Source organism: Gambusia affinis, linkage group LG19 (genome assembly GCF_019740435.1).
Source record: "Gambusia affinis linkage group LG19, SWU_Gaff_1.0, whole genome shotgun sequence".
Classification (NCBI taxonomy): Eukaryota; Metazoa; Chordata; class Actinopteri; order Cyprinodontiformes; family Poeciliidae; genus Gambusia; species Gambusia affinis.
In genome coordinates this window covers 14,084,243-14,106,570 of record NC_057886.1, presented here as the reverse complement: position 1 = coordinate 14,106,570, position 22,328 = coordinate 14,084,243, and the positions used below count along the sequence as shown (strand labels likewise).

Below are 22,328 nucleotides of genomic sequence, written 5' to 3'. Positions count from 1 at the left end.
TCTGCTTTAGAGCATTTCCCATTCATATCTGCGTCACTCTGAAACTTCCTTGTTTGTTCGGCAAGACCACTTCTTCCACTTAGTCAGTGTTGGTTTCCTGTTAAGGTTTTGTGTTACTGTATATTCTCTCTGTCTTTCTCTTTTTGTTGCTCTCCAACATTTGTTTCAGTTGTCATGTCTTAACTCCTCAGATGAGAATGCCACAGCGTTCGCATGAAGCCCAACCCAGTTCTTCAGGGGGAGTATGACTTATAACACATCAAATGACATCTAAAATAATTTGGGTTTTCCTTTCTTTGTGAAAAAAAAGTATTAATATAGATATATATGAATCACATCTAGAGTAATAAAGATAGAAGAAACCAAGAGTGAAATTACCATTTTAGATGTGTTCCCATTACATCATGTTAGTGATTATTGAATTTGCAGAATTATATGTATTTAAAATAGTTTGTTTAAAGTTGTTTTGATTTTATCTTAGACCAAAAATGTAATCTAAATTTATTTTGTGGAGTTCATTTCGCAGGAAGTATGTTCTCAGTGTCACATGTTTTTAACGTGGCACTCTACTTATGCTGTACATTTGTCAGGGCTGGCTTCCAACACTTTGCCCAGACAACTTATTTTCGAAAGTAGCCAACCATATACCCATTAGCAACAAAGGTAGGCTCAAAGTTTACATATCAAGTAAAGCAAGACTATCATTTTTTTTTTCTCTAAAGACATGATTTTGAATGTGATATGCATGACCTGCATTTTGTGTCCATGTTGAGTTATTTGTGCAGCCTGTGTGGATTCCATTGCCACCTTGAAAGTGGTTCCCTTGTAAAACTATTTTTTCTTCTCCTTTAAAAATATAAGAATAACAGCCACAATCAAATCTCATCATCTCAGCTTCAGTCACATCTTGAATAATTCTCTTCACATGGAGAAAACTCAGAGCTTTACTCAAGTCGGTTACCATTGGCTTTGTCTCAGCATTGGAAGATCTTGATCATATTATTTATTTATTTCTTACACCATGTTCTCACTTTGTTTGTTGTTTGTTTCTGCTGCATTTGGTAATTTCAGGACAAGTTTTTATACTGTTAGCAAATGCAGCATTTGCCATCCCTCTTACATATCATCTGGTGTCTATTTGTGGCTACAACAGCTGTCTTCTGGGAAGTGCTAAAAGCAGAACAGAGAGCAGATCTGCTTTGCAGTCACAAAATTATTCTAATATTTGATTGCAGCCTTTGCAGGGTGGGGGTTGGACAAAATTATCCTACATATGCATACATATATTTATATATATATATTATTCTCTCACATATAAAGTGGTTAACCACAGAAACCCTTTAAGCACAATTTCTAAGAATACTTTGAGAAGTAATTTTATAAGTTTTATTCCGATATTTCCTGGTTTACTTTTAATCGTTGTTGTAGTCTTGCCAAACATTCCAACCACAAGCGCTTTTCTAGAACTGAGCTGCATCACATAATAGCCCTTTCATGAAGACTGGAGCTACTCTTCTTTTTGTTAAAGATAGCTTTAGCATAGAAAGCCTTTTTGTACGAATGCCTTTGGTTTAAGCAACAACACAACAAAATGGTAAGAAAAGTTTAAGCTATTGTGATGAGATGCATTTCAAAACGCCGTTGCTTTGGTTACTATTTTAGCCACATGACAGAGTTATTAACTTCAGATGGAGCTTTTAATAAACTTGGACTCAAAGCTGTAATTTCTCAGAAAGACATTATTGAGTTTCTCCAGCCTTTAGATCTTACAAATATTTCAGAGAAAGGGTCAGGGACAGATATTGCTTTTTCCTACCACATGTACAAATGGAATTCCTGGAATTGGAACATGTGACGCTGACAGAGAAGTTAACTAATGCAAATGTAGCCAAATAGATCTTGGCTTGGCATCGACTATGTCCTTATTTCCCTACGCAAGGAACATTGTGTTCTGCACACGACCTCTGTCTTTAGGAAGGTTCTATTCAGGTTCTAAATTTGGATCTCTGCTCATTCAAAAAAAAAACAATACTTCACTCTAATGTTACAGAAAAGGTGAAATTCATCTAAACATTCATCACAACACCTAAACTGCACAAGAAGGTGAGCTAAAAGTTTACTTAAGGCATGTTATGTAATGTATTATCAGGCAAATAATAGCAGGGAAATGTTGAACTGCTTTTACTGTGTAGAAAGATTGCATCATGAAGTTGCATAAATTAATGACCCTGGGCCTTTTTAAAAACTTTGTCTACAGCCAGATTCTTCCTCATTGGACTTCTTTCGACTGAGAATGTAGCCATTTGTAGTTCAAATTGTATGTTTGAACAGATTATTGTCTGGCAATAGACTGTTCAAACAATAGACTATTGCCAGACAATAGCTTATTGAAAAGAGAAAGAGTAAAAGTTACAGTTCACAACATTCAAGAATTTTGGCCATCAGATGTCCAGGATCCTTTGCAAACAATGCCTTGGAACAATAGCATTCCATATTTCTGATCCATAGCATCAGTGCTACCAAAACTCTCACTACTGATTATCAAACATGAATTACAATGGAATTGCACCTTATCTACCATATCGTAATGATCAACTTCACTGGTGAAATATGACTGAATACAACTAGAAGACCTGAAAAAAAGGCACCCCGGAATCAAATCATGTGCAAAGCGCATAATCCGATAAAGATTTTTTTCAGTTTACCATAGTATATCGTCTCAAAATGCACATATCAAGACCTATAATCGTAAACTAAGAAGCCTGTGTAGACTGTAGATACAGTTTAATTGACACCCTGACAGGAATCATTACATTCGGAAACGAAGTCTGAACTGCTTCCGAGCACTTTATTATATGAACATGTGATCACATCACCATAATGGCGACTCAGACTTAATATCAAACAATAATATGGCACCTCCACAGAGAGCACATCTGCTGCGTTCCCATAAGTGACAGGGGTTCAGATCGTAACGACAAACATTCAGATTGCATCAGTGCAGATAAAAGAGCTGGTCTACTTCTGCCTGTCTATTTCTGTTTGCATATTTCCGCCAGCAGTGACTGCGTATCTGTATCAGATCCATTGGTGGCAACAAGAGCCAATGGCATAATTGAAATCTTATAACTGGACCTTGAGCCACACAAATCCCTAACATATTTTTTATTAGGCCAGTTGTAATAAATCTGTTTACGCTACAATAGCTGGACAGCTAAAAGGTGCAGTTTTCTGGAGGGGTTCTCATTAAAAACCCAACAGAGTGGAAACAAGCAGCCAAAAAGAGATAAATGTGCAATGGAATTATATTCCGGCTATCAATTTGCATAAACATATGCAAATACAGAAACACACAGTTCCTCTGCAACATACTGATTGTAATTTGAGCCTGCCTTTTGCCAGTAAGCATGATATTTTCCAGATAGAGTTAGTGTGTATGGGCTGGATTGTCTCTGGAGTTCCAGATAAGGGTGGTGATGCCAGCCCATAATGATTGCTTCCGCAGGACTTTGACCAAAAGGTCAATTAGGTGGGACTTACTCAAAAAATGTCCAGCAACACTTAAAAAAACATAAAAATAAAAGTAGTTTTCCTTTAAATCTTGATAGGAAAATCTTTTTTTTATGTCCAACGTTGTGTGACTCAGTCATATGGGCATGATACATAGATACTTAAGTCACCAAAAAACCTGTCTTCCTAGCGCCTCCCTCTGAATGACTTCAAATGTGATATGATTCAGTCTTCAGTGACCTTGACCTCACTGCAGAAACAATGAAGTTGTTTTCATGGAAGGGTTCACATTTTTGGAGTTCTATTTCTCATCTTCTTTGTTGTTACCATAACTTCATTTTTTTCTTTTTTGCTTCCCTCTGTGTGTCTCAGGAATTGTTTTTCTTTTACTGACATTGAATGAGAAAAGTGTGTTAGATGGTCCCAAAGCTACATGAAGAAAGAAATCTTCTGTCTGTATTTGGTTGCCACCCTCCAAGAACCCAATGCAGACTGTACTTGTTTCAGTCTACATTGACGCAAGTACAGTTTCAATGCAGAAAAAATGCATCATAACAAATTTGACTTTGCCATGATGAAAAGTAAAATTTCTTTAAGGTTATTTTTTTGATATAAGCAGCATTTTCATTACAAATGAAGGTAACATTGTTATTTGATTGTGCAATAAAAGGGCACTATGCGCCTGGAAAATACATAATGCACCACTTTATGAACATTAAAGTAACTGCTGGGGCAGTCAGTGCTTTTTTTTATTGACATAATCAATCTCATCTCTATTTAACCATTCAACAGATTCAACAGTTGATATAAATGAGTATCAACTGTTGAATCTTGGACCAGCCCTTTTCCCCGCCAGGATGTGTGCAGTTCCACACAACAAGGAAAATATCCTTTGTCAGAAAATCCTGTGTAACTTGCTGGAACAGAACAGAACGTTTTGCACTTATGTCTCTAACACTTAAAGTATAAAGTACGCATAAATAGTTTTTTTTAAGACCCAAAATCATGCTGAGAATTAGTCATCAACCTTTAGCAGCCTACAGCATTATGTCTTCTGATGGAAACGTGCAGATGCACACACATCTCTGGCAGCCTGTCTGTTAAAAAAACAATTGTTCATCATACATAATACCACGAAAAAAATATATTTTTAAACATCCAACAATCTTCAGCATGTGGCATAATGTAAATGTGGTATTAAGGAAAAGAAGATAGATTTCAATCTCTCATTCAGCCGCATTGTAAAAAAACAACAACATGTATCTCATTTATGGTAAGATATCATCATCCTATCAAGAATAAAGATAGACTGGGCTCTCTAAGAAGATATCAACATCAAGGTAAACTCTGTTGTCCCATCAGAGAATATGTCAATGGTCCAATATTGCACATCTCATATTATTAAAACAAATAACAGGATAGATAGTAGACATGCCACAAAAAGTGCATATCACATTACAAAATGTGTATATCACAACAAGGGCATTGGGAAAAAAATAGAGTAAATAACTAAGATGAACATGAACAATGTAGAAAGACTTGACGAACTCAAGAGGAATCTTTTCAGATTTGGATATTAAAAGTGTTCTCTGTCAGACGTAGAAAGTTTGGTGTAGGACGTAACACCTGAAAAGGAAGCACAGATTAAAATAATTACTATTGAAGGATATCAACTGAAATAAATAGAACATATTGTATTCACAGTGGTTCCCAGCTAATTATTCCAGTTGAGCAGCATTTAAATTACTTCAGGCATATGGATTAAAGCTCACTTTAAATGCAGTCCTACTTGTGATGGACACAGTGGAAATATATAACTTGTCATTCAACTGTTACTCACTTCAATGTTTTTTGGTCTGTCATTTTACTTTAATATAGTTTCAGTTTCATTTATCAGCCTTAATATCAAAAAACAATTCAATTTGAAGATGTTTACACTTTTCTAAGTCTAGGAGCCCAGAACATATCTGTTTCTTAGTCCAAATTATTAGAGAAGTGAGACATTATATATAGAAGTCATGCCTTCAAATTGCTTCAGAATAAATTTTCCTGAAGCCTGCCAGTCCTCTTTGGGTGTGATGAGCACACAGACTTGACATGAAGCAAGTACACTTCAGGCCTTCAGGTCCCAACACACTTTCATGTCAATGTTAAGAAAATAAACTTGTTTCTTAATGAGGCTTATTGTCTTGAGGTGACAGAACCATCAAATCTACAGTTGACATCAAAACAGAGCGAGCTTTCATGGGTGAAAATTTACATAACACTGCCTCACCCATAGTACCGCTGTTGTTTTGAATTTCCAATGAATCGCCTATACTAAGATTCACAATAACCAAAGGATTCCTGCCTGCAATCCTAAAAATCACATGTGAAATAAAAGAAGCTGAGCAAAACACTGAGGCTACAAAATCTTTTTTGTGTGTTTCAAGGAGATCAAATGCCTCACATTCCCTTCCTATTACTTTAAAAAAGTTGGACACTAGTCCTGCCAACTTTGCAGCTGTGAGCTTCTCTCCAGAAATGTATTGTTCCTCATCTATGACGTTGTGGTTCTTCCGACCAACATTTATGTTAATCCTGAAGGGGTTTTATTGTGAATCTGTTCATTATCTGTTATAACACAATGAGATGATTATAGGTGACAACTGAAAAACATAATATGACTACTAATGTTTCAATCCTATAACTTCACCTATATCCATAAATCGACCTGACTGAGATGAATAATTCCCAAGAAAATTCCTGAAGACTTTACAAAGGTTATAATGCTTTAAACCCTATTACCTTTAGGCTGTCCCTGAAATATCACCTCTCAGAACATATGACTGAGCTAGTTTTGTTATCTAAATGCAGCGCTAAGAAGCGAGTCGATACAAAAACATTTGAGCATACCACACTTCACAAGATGTGTCTGTTCAGAATCAAAAGAGAGAAAACTAATTTGCCGACAAGAAAATTAGCCGTTTGGATTCCATGGAGTTACAGAGCTAACTCCAGACAGCTGGTCCTACAGCAGAGGTTAGCTACAGCAGAGAGCAGTTTTGACAACGAGGCATGTTGGGAGAAGAATTATTTTCGGTTGGAGACACACAGCCTCATTATGTGGAAACTTCGCTGTTTCCAGTGAAACAACACAAAGAAAGCTGTGAAACAGCTGTGTATTCCAAATAATTCTATCTGCACACGCGGTTTTGCGTCAGATCTGCTCTATGTTTTGTTTGCATGGCAGAACTGATTACTTGAATTAAGGAGGAGAGTATTTTGTCATCTAGGCACTTGGGGAAAAAAGTGTGTACTGGGGAATAAACCAATAGATTAACTCTTGAACCCTTGAAAGACATTGTTAAACAGCAGAGTTCAAATATGCTTAAAAAGACCCTGACAAGCTTTGTCTCTGGGTGAAAAATGTATGCAGACTTTAAGTAAAATTCTAGTAGAGGGGAGGAAGGATTGCAACTGCTGTAGCTTTTCCTCTAAGTTTAGAGGGAGGAGGGGAATATGCAGCTGGATGCAATCTGCAACTTTGCTGTCATGTCCAATTTAGCTGAGGACATCAGCAGAAACATATGTGTCTAAAAACATTGCACAACACACCCCATTCAGACCCAAGGTAAGCTCCTTAACACACTGATAGGAGCATTCTTTTAATGCAGGTTGTTACTAAAAATGGTGCATGATGATCTCACCTCTATGGTTTGGCTGCAGATCTGCCACATTTTCCGTGAGGGACCAAAGTTCAGGTAAGCATTACAACACCCAGGTCGCATCGCTGCAGATAAGGAGACTATTGTGATACTGTCTGTCTGTTTATGTGGCCCTGTTGTTTTTTCTTGCTAATACCTATTTATCCGCATCAGATGCTTGGAGGTGCTATTTACCGAAAACAACTCGTCAAAAGGCACTGGAAATGGGGAAACATGAAGTCTGAGCAAGAGCGAGTGGTCATGTGCATATGAGCCCCATTCACATACACGAGGAATCATGTTCTGGTTATCTATTTTCACAAAAGCACATGCAGATGTTGACATATGCACTTCCTCTGCAAGATAGTGGTTGTAACTTAAGCCTCGTGTGTGCCAGTAAGTGTGCTGAGTTTTTCTGTGTGTTCTGCATTCGTTTTACGGTTACTGATAAGGGTGCTTATAACAACTTGTGATAGGCACTGGACAGGACTCACCTGAGAAATATTTTCATTTTCACTCCCTGATTAAAAGCGTCATTCCTTCATACCCCACACCGGCAGAATTTCCTGACTCAGTCACATGTGCTTGAGGATACCAGCTCTCTTTGATCCTAGGCCCTCCCAGTCTGACTGAGTGACTCCATATGTGAGGGCTGAGTCCTCAATGACCTTGCACAAGATCTCCCTCGCTGCAGACGCCATGAGGTCATACCATGGCCTATTATTACTCATGCAGGTGTCCTCCGTTTTTGAGCTTTCATTGTGTGAATTGTTCTTTTATCTCCTCTGTTATCGCCTATGAGTGTCTGTTTATTCTCTTCTAATAAAATGCCAGCTGTATCCTGTTTCTTTAGGTTCCTTCTTGGCTTGTTGACGCCGGTCTCTTTGTTTCACTGACATCTTCATCAATTTCACACTTTGCAAAACAGCAACTCTGTGCAGAAATGTTGGTCCGACAAGACGTGTCTGGCACATAAGTGAACTAGGAGACTGGGAAAGACGTGTTGATGAATCCGCCATTTGTACACATACATTTGGATCTCACTGAATCAGAAATTTATTACAGTGACTGACTTTCAAAGTAAAATCCAGATATATAATTTCATGATACCGTTATGTACTTCAAGTTGCAGATATGGTTCACAGCTGATGAAAACTCAAAAAAACTTTCTAATCAAATTAAAATAATACATAAAACCAAAGATTTTCCCTTTCACTAAGCTTTCCATTGATATCCTTGGGCATTAGCCCTACATGGATAACTAGCAATGGCATTTCCTACTTTAAAGTTTTAAATGTTCTATAGTACTTCAGATTTAACAAGTCATTAGCCTTAGTTTACAAAGAAAGGAGAAAGGTAGGTGGTTCTAAAGCAGAGATTAGAAAGGAACTCTGCTGTCTCCACACCCTGCCTCTTTCTGAAAGGCATTTCCTTTGTCCCTCCTCTACCCCGGCACTCCCTGTAGACAGGAAATTCATCTGGAGTCACTCCACAGTACTGCCTCTATTTACCCCATTTTTTACCCTCAATCTTAACTTCACAATCTTTGGAAGGAAGGCATAGCTTGTCCCCAGCCCTCTGCCTCCTGCATGTAAACAAACACTGTGCCTGTTCTAGAAGTCTCCTGTAGCTTATCCACATTCACAATGTTCCCATCTAGGATTTTGCGTAATTAAGATGTACGAGAAGCAACAGTGAGCAAAAGATAACAAACAGGATGGTTCACCAGGACGTGAGATAAAGATGCAAATCCCCTGGAGTGGGACAAAATGTGCTTCTTTTGTCACACGCACACACAGAAAGGATTTCCCAGAACGAGAGCCACCCACATTCCAATTTTCCCACTGGGACAAACAACCTTCTGTCTTTTTCCCAGTTACCACATTTTTTCTGTGTCAGCAACTCAACAACTGCAAAATGTGAACAAGTAAAAGACTTTTGCTTGTTCTTTGCTTTTGTCTTTTGTCTTTTGCGTCTGCAAATCAAATCAATGCTGCACACAGACAGCGTCTAGCTCCCAACTCGATTCTGCTCAGTAAAATCCAATTTTTATTTTGCATAGATTCCAGTCAGGAATAAAACATTAGCATGGCTGACACAGGCTGAATTACTTCTCAGCTATAATTGTGCAGTTACCGGTAACTGAAGTTATGTGCCGTGTGTGTGTGTGTGTGTGTGTGTTTGTTAAATTATTTACAAGGTCCTTTAATTAGCTGCAAAGGGTAGTTTACAACTGCTCTTAAAGTCTCTTATTTTGGTCGCTGTGACTGTAACAGAAGAGAAAAGAGAACTCTTAACAGTACAATGTCTTATCCCTTTGCTTTTGTATCTAGGTCACAGTGTCACAAATGAACAATAATTACAGCTTCTGGGAAACTATCATGAAAGAAAAGTTGTCTTTTACTGCAAAATACCTCCTGTTTGTTCATTTGCATTGCTGTGTTGTATGAAAAATGAAGAATTTATTTCATTGACTGAAGAAAGCAGTTGTGATTTTTCTCTTGAAGCTAAAAACGTGTTGATATTTTTGTTATCTTCAAATCTTACATAGATTTTCGCATACGAAAAATGCTGACATTGTTCGACTGTTTTTTCTTTTCGTTACTGTAAGCTGCACGTGCATGCGAAAGTTACAGTATTGTAATCCGTGTACAGTTGTGTGTAAGGAGATAAAGGTAATATGGGGGTTTGTGGGAGGAGGAGGTAAATACGAGACTTTGTTGTGGCTGTTTCAAAACGCCCTTTCTCAGAAGTCCTGCCCTGTGGATAAAACTCGGTGTCCCCTACCCGAGCAGGAGGATTCCTGAAATGATCTGAGAAGGATTTTGTTTCCAGTAAAGCAACAACACACCCGCAGGCACCGCAGAGTGTGGAATGTAGCCTTGCATCTACGACGTGATGCATATCTGACGAAAAAGATTTTTAAATAGGAGCTGCAAACGGCTACCTTTATTTGTCTGTTTAATGTTTGGCTGTGCATTAAGCTGGCTGATAGTTGAACTCGTGGCATGTGAGCAATGACTCACCTGCCAAAACTCAAAATATCACGTACGGACCTGAAATCCAAAAGACTTGTAATAGCAAGTTCTGTGCTGACATGAACTGGATTGCATGGAAACACATAACAGTCTGTGCTGCATGACAGAGAACATATATGTGCAAGCTTTTGTGTGTGTGTGTGTGTGTGTGTGTGTGTGTGTGTGTGTGTGTGTGTGTGTGTGTGTGTGTGTGTGTGGATTGCATTCTTTGTCCCAGTGTTTGAAAAAAGAATGGCCAGCTAAGGCCACGGAGGGGTGCCCCCTTCCCCTGGAGTGGTGGGCTGAGAGGCAGATAGGGGCGGGGGGGGAGGAGGGGGGGGCAATTCAGAGCTTCTGGGAAACAGTCTGGGCATAATTGGAACCTGACTGTTCTCACATGTCTTCACTTACAGGAGGAGCTGGAGAATCCCGTTGCTTGGCCTCTGAGAGCTGCTGCAGGCCCAGTCCTGAGTATTGAGATTTTGACTGTTTTAACAGAAAGGAGCTCAGGTGAGCTGAGCCAATTTACCTTTGTACATCCACCTGGGTACAGTTTGTTCCATGGGGTTTTATTTCAGCACAGCACAAGCTCACTCTTGCTGTTGTTCCTCTCCACTCGTTTGGTGCAAGTCTGAGCTTTTGTCACGTTCCCGTTCACACAAAGACCGGAACCACAAAAGGAAGATGAGCCCTTTCGTGCGCTTCTGCTGCAAGAATCTCGCAGACAGAGAAAAACAAAGACTTCCCCACTTCTGCAGCTTCTTCACAACAACCACACATTCTCACTCTTTTGTGATTTTTTTTTCTCTCTTCCTGCAGCAGCGTGCCACTCATTTCCAATCAGCCGCAGTCACCTCCTGAGCCCTGATCTGTAATTCTCATAAACGTCACTTTCATCCTGTTTTACAGCAGAGATGCAAAATATTGTTGAAAAGCAGCTATGCAAAGATGAATTGCGGGTAATCATCAGACTTGTTAGTTGTTTTTTTTCTTCTTTTTTTTCAGAAATTTTGATTAAAAAGCTTCATTTTCATTTGAAAACCACATGCACAAATGCAAATGAGGAATGGTGGTCTTTTCAGTGCACATCTGGAACAAATTGCTTCATAATTTGCATAAGCGTTCTCGCTAAAAGCTAAAGGCAATGGACCATAGTAAAATATTATACAAACAAACAGTGATCTATTTAGGCTCTTTGTGGGCAAAGTTTGGTTTTGCTGCCTGCTGATGCTCAGTCACAACAACATGTTTAAAGGACTTCTTTTTTTAGATAAAACACAAAATTAAATGGAAGTTCAAAATTCACAGGAAACAAAATTTGATGTTTAAATACAAACTTTTATAAGCATCTTTTGATTTCTGTTGCACGGATTCCTGCAAGTGCTGACTGAGAGGTTTTCGGATCCAGGCAAGACTTTGTGGAGGATTTGATTTGATTTTGTTTTAATGCTTCACTCTAATGAATAAATATTGCAGCGCTATAATTTCCATCATGTGTTTGATATTTAGTTAAGGCACCTCTGGAAAAAAAAAAAGCAGCTTTCCAAAAAAGCTTTGGAACACCTTTTTGCTGGAAGCCTCTCCCAGTCTTCTTGGAAAAGTCATTGGAAATGTCCAAATTCAGCCCTTTTCAGTCAGGTCTTTTCCACAGTTATGCTGCTTTCAGATGGAGATTCTGGCTGCTCTACCTTTTCCTTACTTTATTTAAAATCACTCCTGTGTTTGCTTGGCTTTTTTGCTCTGGGCTGTTCTTGGCTGACATAAAGGCAGCTCCAGAAATCCCAAAGCTTGTTTTTCCTTCCCCTCGTCTCTGACAAAGTTCCCAGTTCTTAATGCAAGGGAAGTAAACTCTGTTAAACAATGAAGCTTTTTTGAACCTAATTGCATGGTTGATGTTAATATGATATATCTTGCTTTTTTTAAACACAACTTCACAGATTAGTTTTTTTGCTTTTTACATTAAACATTATTTCTGGTGCTTTATTAGAAAGAGTCTGTTTGTCCTACTATATGCCAGTAGAAACTCTCCTCAATTACTCAGTTTGGTTGAGCAACCATATCTACAAATCTGTTGTTTCCAAATTTCAACCAAAAATGATTAATGTTTCTGTAGTTTTGTGCATTGCTCGAGTCTCTCTTCTCCATTTCCTCGTATCTGTCGACACAATCTTGGCTAACTTTTTTTTTTTCACATTTTTTGCAATTTCATGCATCAGTTTACGTCGTCATAATCATCTGATTGAGGTCATCAGATGTTTTGCAGAACCATGAGACTGGAGTAGGATGACAGCAAATTGAGAAATCCTTTCTTTGTCATCAAGGGGGAACAGTATGTACCTCCACCCAAGTCTGAACTCCTTGTTAACCTCCGACAGGTTTATTCTGGGAATGCCATGAATTTACGTCCACTCATGTTCACATCAAATCTCTGACCAGCTTCCATGTCCTTGCTGAGTAGAAGCACCGCCATCTGGTTTTCAGAAAACTGAAAATCGGACATCTCCTCCAGAGTTACCATGTGCTGCATGCTTTCCTTCCACTTCAGAATTGGGCATAGTATTCTGATAGTAAAATAATAATAAAATACGTTGAAGCTCGAGGTTTTGAATTGCTTATTGGACTAAAAAAAAAAGAAAAGAAAATGGATGAAAAATAATTTTAAAAAAACTTTACAAGATTCAAAACTTTTAAATGTTGAAGTACACGTGAGATAAGCCATCCAAAAGTACCGAAAAACAATGGTTTTTCTCCACAGGTAAGACTCAGTCAAACCTACTAGATACTAATAGAAATTATTGGAGTGGATGTGAATCTTAATGCATTTCAGACTTCATCATTTCTAACATGCATTCTATTGAAAGATATGAAGGTTAATGCCTCCGTTTCTTGTACCACTGTCCCATTGAGAAAGTCGTTTCTATTGATTACTTTTCCAGGCATCATTGAATATGATCCTCTTTAACTTGTAAATATCGACCTTTACCCCGCTACGCCGAAATTTTGTGCCATAAATAGTTTAACAAGCGAGCCTGTGAGGTAGTATGAAATGTTATGGAGCGGTAAATAAAGGCCGGGTTTAAACGGTAACAGAAGGTAGGATCTTTTTTTAAATTTTATGTGGTTGAAATAATACTCGCCTGATCGGGGAAAAGAGACCACGTGATTCAGTTTCAAGGCTGCCCTCAAGTGGAAGTTCAGTTTTCATGGACATACACATAGACGGTAATATTATTGTTTCTGGATATACGACGATATTCTCGACCCAAAAACTAATGGAGGATTGGCCTTATCCTCTACTGCCACCTGCTGGAGAATCTTATAAAGTGCAGCACACAGATTCCATGAGTCAGTGTTGAGACAAATGAGGCTTTATTTCAAATTGAGTAAATGGCGCTGATAAGAAATCTGACTATAACAGTGTACTAAACAAAATAATGTCAAAACTAACAAAACTCAGGACAAAATGCCCACTATATATTTAAATATGTACAACTTCGATAAATAAAACAATACTGTTGAGAATTTTGACCGCTCTGCATTCTTTCCTAATCCTCTTGGGAGCAGTCACCGAAGGTTGCGGAAAGGACGAGACACAGGAAACTGAACAGATACTTAACTCTGGACAAGGAAAAGAAAAGAAGGAAAACTAAATATACAATTGGTGATTGTATTTTCAGTTTGTAACTGCTGCAGCCCTGCCAGCACTTCCACCCGCCCCGTTTCATACAAAAAAAATAACAAAAACATCCTGAGACGAAGTACATCCCACTCGTTTACAGGCATAGTTTAGAGCTTCAACAGCAACTATTTTTGTTTGTTTGTTTTTTACGATATGGCTTCCACACAAACGACCTGGAGTTTACAGTATTTTACAATGGTCAGAGAAGTTATGTCAAAAAATAAAAAAGCAAATGCTGCACCAAAAATTAAAAAGACAAACAACAAACTGTGAAAATCTGTGCTTGAAAGGGTAAAGAAAACTAAATCAGGCTCGCCAACCAGCAGCAATTCCAGTCACATTTTCTAAAAAGTGCCAAGCACCAATGTTCTCTAGCATTTAAATTATCTCAGTATTAGACAGAGATGCTGATTTTTTGTTTCATATAAAGTACAAAGAGTGTGAGAAAGCAACTAAGGCTCTGTCCACACTAACCTGGAAGCTTTGTAAAAAGGAAACCCACCGTCTGCCTGGCAACAGAGATTTTTTCCGAGCTCAGTTTGGGGTGTTCAAGTGCGAATCGGATAACTGGAGATAATTAAAAATGCCGACAGTCACGGCCAACTTTGCAAATTCCCACTCTGGCTTTCTGTGCTGTTATCACAGCAATTAGGAAGAAATGTTTCATTATTACATATTTGTCTCTATTTATCCTTACGCCGTTTCAATAAAACTTTGGAATAGATTTGGAATTGATCAAATTAGAGAAAAATTTATATCCGTTTGAAACTAAATATCCAGAGTAGCCCTGGACATTTAGTTGGAGCCAATAAATGTGATTTTGCAGACTAAGGTGATGAAGGTGCTCCTCACTAATCCTCGCTAAGCATCTCCATGATATTTAGAAAACAAATTTTTAACGATTCTGACTCAGCGAGGCGAGCTTTGAATGGCTGTGTCGTGAGAACCTCTCCATTTTTGTATTAATCTCCTGAGTGGCAACTCTTTTGTAACAGGTTTCAGAGTTACACTTTCTTTAAAAAAAAAAAAAGGACTAAATATTCCAAATGGCTCCAACCCTCCATCTGAAAGTCTTTTAGCAGCTACTGCTGCAAGATAGCTCTATTATATTCAAAGGCAGACAAAAAGAAGAACTCATAGGTGAAAGCTTGAAAAATAGACACTTGTTACTAACAGATATTAAAGCACATCAGGGAAGCGCTTCGAGGAATCTTTTGGTTGTTGGTGCCACACTTGGGTCAGACCTGCTGAGTTAAAACGACATGTGCAAGAGGGGACTGCAGGAGCCTGTTGTCGATATACTGTATGCAATGAATCTGAATAATGACTTTTTAAAGCTTTTTCAAAGGGGATTTTACCAGCAAGATTCCCTTCCTGCCTGAGACAGAGAACCTCCAAAGCTGTGAGAGTAAAGAGGAGACATTCAGACAGAAGGTTGGAGGAAGCATTGACCCGGTTCTTATCTACATCCCCAGCATGCTTCCTGTTTATGTATCTTTTTTTTTTCTGGCCTGTAGAGGCCAGTTCCAGAACCAATCCGTGAAGAATTCCTTGGAGACGTCTGAGGGAGAGCTCAACCGTGGCTTCTGCACTGACCCAGGTGGGGGGAGGCAGACAGTCAGACCTCCGGCCCCCTTTTTCTGTCAAGTGCAATGTCGGAGGAGCTCAGTGCCTCTTAATTGACGACACTTTCTTCTTCCTGGCTGCAAGCATTTCATAAAAGGGGTCCCTGCTAATAGCAGCTCTGTGGAAAAGGATACAGAGAAAGTTGTCAGTGGAAACTGGCAAAGGAATACAGTGTGCAAACTGCTACACCTTTATAGAGCTGTAATAGTGACAGGTATCAGCAGATCCATGTAGTTTAAATGCATTTATTTTATATTCCTAGATTTTTTTATTTTTTATTTTTCAAAATTTGCTCACAACAAAACAACAGACTTCAATGGATCTGCAAAATTTACGTGTGCAAATTAATTTGAAATCATGCAACACATTCTGAAGTGGATTTAGGTCTGGACGCTGACTGGGACATTGTAACACATTAAAGTGAGGTTTCAAACTCCAGTTCCAGTGGGAACAAGCTGCAGTGTAATGTGAAAAAAAAGTTCTTACTTTATCCTGTTCATCCATTCATCTTTCTCCTCTGCAGTGGGGGCAGAGATGCGATAGAAGGTGTGATTGCCCTCGACAACGCGACCATCCGCCTCGGTTTTGCAAGCTTTTATTACCTGATCTTTGTTGTCGGGGATGAAAAGTTCAAAGCAATGCTGCAGAAATAACACGGACAGAATTCCAGAACATGAAAATTACAATTCCAAGCTGCTGCCAAATCTAACACACTGTACAGATCATATAATTTGTAATCTTTATATGCACCACTAGAGGGTAGACTACTTACAGGCTTCTTGTCCTCAACTTCCCTGATGCTCAGATTCTCCAACGGGATGATCCCTCTGGGCTCTTTGTCCTGAAAAAAATAAAATAGAATAAATAACTAGGTTCTACAGAATAACGTGTGACGGGATCTGTGATAAATGATACTCACTGTGGTGTACTCAAAGTAATAAAGACAGTTGTCTGTGAGAATGAACCATCTTCTCTTCCAAGTTTTAACACGGCCCCCTGTGGAGCAAACAGCCAGAATCAGAATGGCTCGGCGAGACAAAGAGACGAGGAGAAAGAGAGACGAGCACCAGAGGCACCGAGTGGAGCAGCAGACAGGCAGACGGATGTATGGGCAGACAGACAGATGACGGCTTCAGATGTCTCCTGTTAACCACACCGCTTATCTCCAAGTTCTCCCCTTCACTACAATATTAGACATTATGGACATTTGAAAACTTCTGGCCTCATAAATCAAGATCTACAGACTAAAACTCCTTGCTTTGCATCCCACCCAGCTCTAAAACATTTATTTCTCTGATTCACTGGGGCATGTATTTAAAAGAAGGCAGTCAATATGAAACATCAAGATGTGTTTTTACGTCCAAAAAAAAAAGTTGTCACCCCTCAGTGACTTGTATTTATTTGCATGTAAAGACAGAAACTAAAATCTCAGTTTGGATTTTAATGCCAGGTTCAAACTTTAATCTGATTTAGCAAAATAAGAGGCGCCTGAGGATTTGGTTTGAGCCTCAGAGGGTAACTCTGCACTCACTGATCTATGGTTGACCTCTTGGCCTCTTTGTCACCAATACTTCCTGTGAAGGGAAACCTGATTAGAGAAGCAGATGGGCAGCTAAATGCTGGGAGGAATGGGATGCCTATAAACTGAGAAAAATAGGAGAGCTCGGGCCAGACAGGACACTTGTCTTCTCTAAAGGCATCTCAGACTTGAATTTCCTGTTTGTCTAGACAAGAAAATCCCACCACCCAGGTTAGTAAAAAGAAACAAAGGTGTGCAGCACAACCCTTGCCCCCCCCCCAAACAGGTCAGGTTTAGAAACTTTTGTACAAATCAAAGAACACACTTTTGTCATCATATTACAGCAAAGACTGTATATGATATCCAATCATATTCCAGACACAACTTATGTCTAAGCTTAGTATCTAAAGACACTGTTGACATTTGACAGAGATGAAGATCTGTGGCTCCTCACCACGTGTCGAACAGAAACAACAACAAAGCAGACCAACAGAAAAAAAAACACAGATGCATTGGCAGAATCACAAAGATCATTGAGCCGTTTCCAGACAAGCCACGTCGGTTCCTCACAGAAAAGAGTTCCCCTCTGCAACAGCAACTGGAAAGAGGAGAAACCAACCAGCCTGCTGTTGCAGGAAGGGAGTGTGGATGTTGTTGGACTGGAATGGAGCTGGAGAGGAGGGAGTAGCCCATGCAAGATGGGCTGTGGGAGGTCAAGAGGAAGCATGTTTTGGTTTTAGAGAACAAGCAAATGTTCATGTTTTTAACTCCTGGAGAGAGGAGGAAGCTCACATTTCTGGCAGATCTACCCAATTTGTATTATTTTTGTGTTTTTGCTTAGATATGCTAATTGAGTCCAATTTTTGCGATGTCCCCCCCCTCCCTCCCCATGGTTGTTTTCCACTCCGGTCCACCAAAACAGCCTGCAACCACACTTTTACTCTTCACATCCAGGTCTAGCATGAGATAAGTAGAGCAGAGTTTTGCTGATAAAAAGATGCAGTATTCCCTTTTCATGCAACCACAGAGCAACTCTCTAAGGCTTTGATTATTTTTAAAATCTTTTCTGTGCTCAGAGGAGGTTAAAAAGGTATAATGCACCTTCCTAACAAAAAAGGAGATCCAAGAGAGTGACCACCAGAGCATACAGAGGAATAAAAGCTGTTCAGCAGCAGCAGCTCCCTGAGTTCGAGCCCACTAGGTGGCGAATGCACTCAGTGATCACCCAGTGAAGATAAAACCCACCAGCTTATTGACATAAAAAAGAGACAAACATCTGAAATTTCAAATGAGCCAATGAGGAGACGAAAAAAGTGACATAACTTTGTTTGAATCAAATTTAAAACATGAGAAACAGAACAGAAAGCATAGCAGACCACCAAAAGCACCTGAGAGCCGAGAGATGGACTAGCTTTTTCGGAAGAGCAGGTGTACATACCTCCTGAGGAAAGACAACAGCCAAAATCATGGGAACAAACAAACACACGAAGAGGGGGGAAAAAAAAAACATAACAAATCAAATGGTAAGTAATCATATCACCACAGTCCTTTTCAATTCGTGAGGCTTCAACAAACTGTTTTACAGCTTCCATTCCACAAGAGGGAGCTCCACTCAATGTGAATGGCTTCTGTAAAACACTACAAGTAAAAAAAAAAATGAAATAAAATAAAATAAATAAAAATGTACCTAGGTTTATTTCAGTTATGTCAATAATTGACCTTCCACCGTGATTATTTGACTCATTTCTCCCCATTAGCAGTCACTGGAAAAAGTAACTGTTCACTTTTTGTTACAGTTGGTTGTAAAGATTCACTGCGATGTAAATATTTGATTCTTCCCTTCCAAATTCATGCAGGCCTCCTTGTTCACAGTGAAGCTGTACAACGGAAACATCTCAGAGGAAACAAAGATTGAAGAGTCGGAGGATAGTGAGGACGTGAAATTATTTCTATAACAGTTATTGGACATGTATTTTTTTCCCACATTTTGTCATTTTATAACATCAGACTTCGATCTATCCACTTGGGATTTTAATGTGATAAACAAAATCATCTATAATCGTGAGGAGGAAAGAAAATTGATTTGTGGCTCAAAATGTATTATGAGTAAAAATCTAAAAAAATATAAAAAAAGACAAAGAAAATAGAGTGGATAGGCTGGACAGTCATGTCTTTGCAGGTTTGTAGTAAACTTTATCCCTAAACTGTCTGCTGCATTCATGATGCTGTTTGTCCTCCAATCTTCTCAAACACACCTCTGAAAGCTTCAGGACTTTCAGGACATTCATCTTTATACTGGGATTAAATTACTCACAGCCGGACTTCATAATTAGGGGACATTTGAGGGCAACTGGTTGTTCTAGATTTTACTAAGGAGTATCAAAGTAAAGGGGGTTAAATACAACATCTTTAAAACCATGTATCGCTTTCCTTCTGTTTCATAATCATGTCGTATCTTGGTCTATCCCAAAATCCTGATAAAAGACATAAAGTTTATAGTCGTAAACCTGATAAAATAAAGTTCAAAGGTTGTGTTTACTTTCAAATGCATGTTATTCACTGTTTCTTTTCCTCTGCGTGCTTGGAATGTAGTTTATGAAACGACCTTAAATAATTGAAATGCCTTGACTTGTTTTAGTCTTGATTCATTATACATTAAAGCAGGCAGAGAGATGCCTTCAGGTGTTTTGCACACCTATTCCCATATGAACACTTGCACCTTAACACACACACACACACACTCACAGGCACTCACAGGCCACAGAGCTCTGGAGAGAACGTTGCCAAAACAAAGTCTTCTGTCGGAAAGAGCTGTAGAGATGCAACACCAGAGTCTCCAACTCACCCAGCTTCAGCAGCCAGCCTTCTCTGTCTGGGTTGAAGAAAGTGTGTGTGAGGTCATTGCCGTCATCCTCTGGAATTTTGAAAGGTTCATTCTTTATGCTGTCGTATAGATTCTGCGACAAAAGAAAATACAGTTTGATGAAAAAAACAGATGTATATGGGAGGGAATGATCACTGGAGGTTAAGTGGGGAAACTCTTTTCACCCTGAGCAGGTCTTCAGGTAGGTCTCCTCCGTCGTTAATGCCTCTGTTCATAGAGATGAAACGCTCCACGGTCGGCTTGTCCTTCACGTTGGGGTTGTGAAGGCTGGTGTTCAGCATAATGATGGCAAACGAAAGGATGTAGCACGTATCTGAAACGCACAGCGAGAGCTGGTCGGTTTACAAGTGGGTGAAAGGTTAAAGTTCATCACAAACATGGTTCCACTGTATAATAATATGATTAAGTATGAATGTGAGCCAGCTGAGCCGAATGCAGTGTGATTTCAGGCACAGAGGAGTGGACAGATGTAGCACTGTCTGCGAGTAGAGTGGGCAGACCGCGTGTGGGCACTCCAGCATGCATGTGTGTCTCTAAACATGCATCAAATATGAACGGAGGGACGACACAGCAAGCACGCGGCTGACACAGCAGCACTTTATCAGCACTGTTAGGTTTGAGAAGGCACATTAAATATTCATATCCATCTGATGCATGTTAGCGCCTGCTCTATTGGGAGCATCGTTTTCCAGAAACCACGTGCTCAGCTGATAAGGAGCTGCTTTGAAATGATCTTCCTCAATTGGCCACCGTGTCTTGGCCTTACAGTCTGTGATTTTCTCATACAGCTTTCTACTGGGTGTGATACCCAGATGTAACAGAAGACTAAACACAGAAAAATGAAAACTGTGTGCACTCTGGTTACATTTTTTTTGCATGCCTTTTTGCATATTTCTCTGGAATTCTTACTAATAAAATCCTATTAAGAATAAAAAACAAATCATACCAAGTCCCACAGGAGATCATTCCTCCCTGTAGCCATCAAATTATGCAACTCCCAACTCTGAGAGACTCTAAGTTTAAGTTTTCTCTGAACTCCTATATGGATTTGTAAATGTTTCCATATACATATACACTTATTATTTACTTAAATTTCATTTTGGTTATTAGCTTTCCAACTGTCATTTTTCCCTACGAGATGAAGAAAGTATATTCTGATATAGAACATAATGTCTAACTCACATTTTTTGTAAAGCTGTAAATTGTAGCAACAGATCAAATTTACCTGTGGACTGGAAAACACCAGGGTTGCACTGGCAGTAGCGCTGAGCGAAGGCTTCCATCATACGGTCGATCTTCTGGGCTTCTCCCGGCAGACGAAAACTCCACAGGAACTGCCTGTTATGGGACACACTTTAATCAGCAATCCTCTCTGGGATGCAGACGAATTTCTTTGCCTCTGTGTTTTATGAGACTAAAGCTGCACCTAGCAACTTTTGAAAGCAGATATCTTACCTCAGGGCCTGAACCAGGTTGAGGTCTGTGAACTCATGAAGCTCCACAAAAGCATGGAGGACTTGGATATTGAAGTCATCTCTGACGGAAACAAAGCAAGACAAACTTGTTACAGCAACATAGTGAGCAAATCAACACTTATTATTTAAAGTAAATAGGCTAAATATTAAGAATTATCCTAACATTTACCTCCAGAATTTTATAATGAGGTAAGCTGAATTGGCAGATCATTAGCTTGAGCTAAAGATGTAATCGTTTAACCAAATGATCCAAATATCAAAAATCCATTCTTGTTCCAGTCACTGGTAATGTGCATGTCCATATGTGCACATTACCAGTTCACACTGACACCAACAATCTTTGGTTTAGATGTAATTGTTGAATGAAGGAGACCTAATGTCTGACATGTTCAGTATCAATCAAGTTTTTAAAAATGAAGTCTGGCTGCAAGACGGCAAGAGAGAGCAAGACATCATGTAAATAACTGGAAGGATGAACAAATAGCAATAAATATTCCCTCTTTTGTGCTTTTGCGATTGGTGGTATAACGTGACCTCTGCTCCTAATGTAAATAATTTGCTCACAGCAAGAAGGCTAGAAAAGTACTTCTAAGGTTGTTCTAACATCTTATATCACATATTTTACAGAGACATTTAAATTGGCCTAATCTGGTACTAGCAGGGAAAAGCTTTACAAAATTCCAGGAGTCAGAAATTGGCAACAAAATTCACAATTTCTCTATGCCCAAAGAAAACTGGTAAATGATATTATTAGGTAAACACCTGAGCATTGCACCTCTAACAAATGTATATATTCAAAAGAAAAATATTTCAAAATCTAACTGTCAAAAAAACCTTATGAATGTGTTTGTGAACTTTGTTTCTGACCTACTTGAAACCAGTTTAAAACATCAGTGTTATAAGTGATACTCCCCATGAATCCAACAAGAGGG

The 22,328-nt window shown here is 39.0% G+C and overlaps 1 protein-coding gene across 4 annotated transcripts in view; it reads right to left on the bottom strand.

Annotated features, from left to right (window-relative positions):
- Window positions 1–13,565: 13,565 nt before the first annotated feature.
- Window positions 13,566–22,328, bottom strand: part of cyth1a (cytohesin 1a) — a 38,826-nt gene continuing 30,063 nt past the window's right edge. For 2 of the 4 annotated variants that reach the window (XM_044100335.1, XM_044100336.1), the window contains exons 6-13: window positions 21,377–21,457; window positions 21,147–21,259; window positions 20,086–20,234; window positions 19,882–19,994; window positions 16,438–16,516; window positions 16,291–16,359; window positions 16,005–16,159; window positions 13,566–15,636 (exon numbers count right to left, since the gene is read on the bottom strand). In XM_044100335.1, coding sequence (XP_043956270.1) covers window positions 15,558–15,636; window positions 16,005–16,159; window positions 16,291–16,359; window positions 16,438–16,516; window positions 19,882–19,994; window positions 20,086–20,234; window positions 21,147–21,259; window positions 21,377–21,457 — 838 coding nt within the window. In that variant the 3' untranslated portion in view covers window positions 13,566–15,557. The remainder of the gene's footprint in view (window positions 15,637–16,004; window positions 16,160–16,290; window positions 16,360–16,437; window positions 16,517–19,881; window positions 19,995–20,085; window positions 20,235–21,146; window positions 21,260–21,376; window positions 21,458–22,328) is intronic. The other 2 variants (XM_044100333.1, XM_044100334.1) reach the window with 1 other exon arrangement.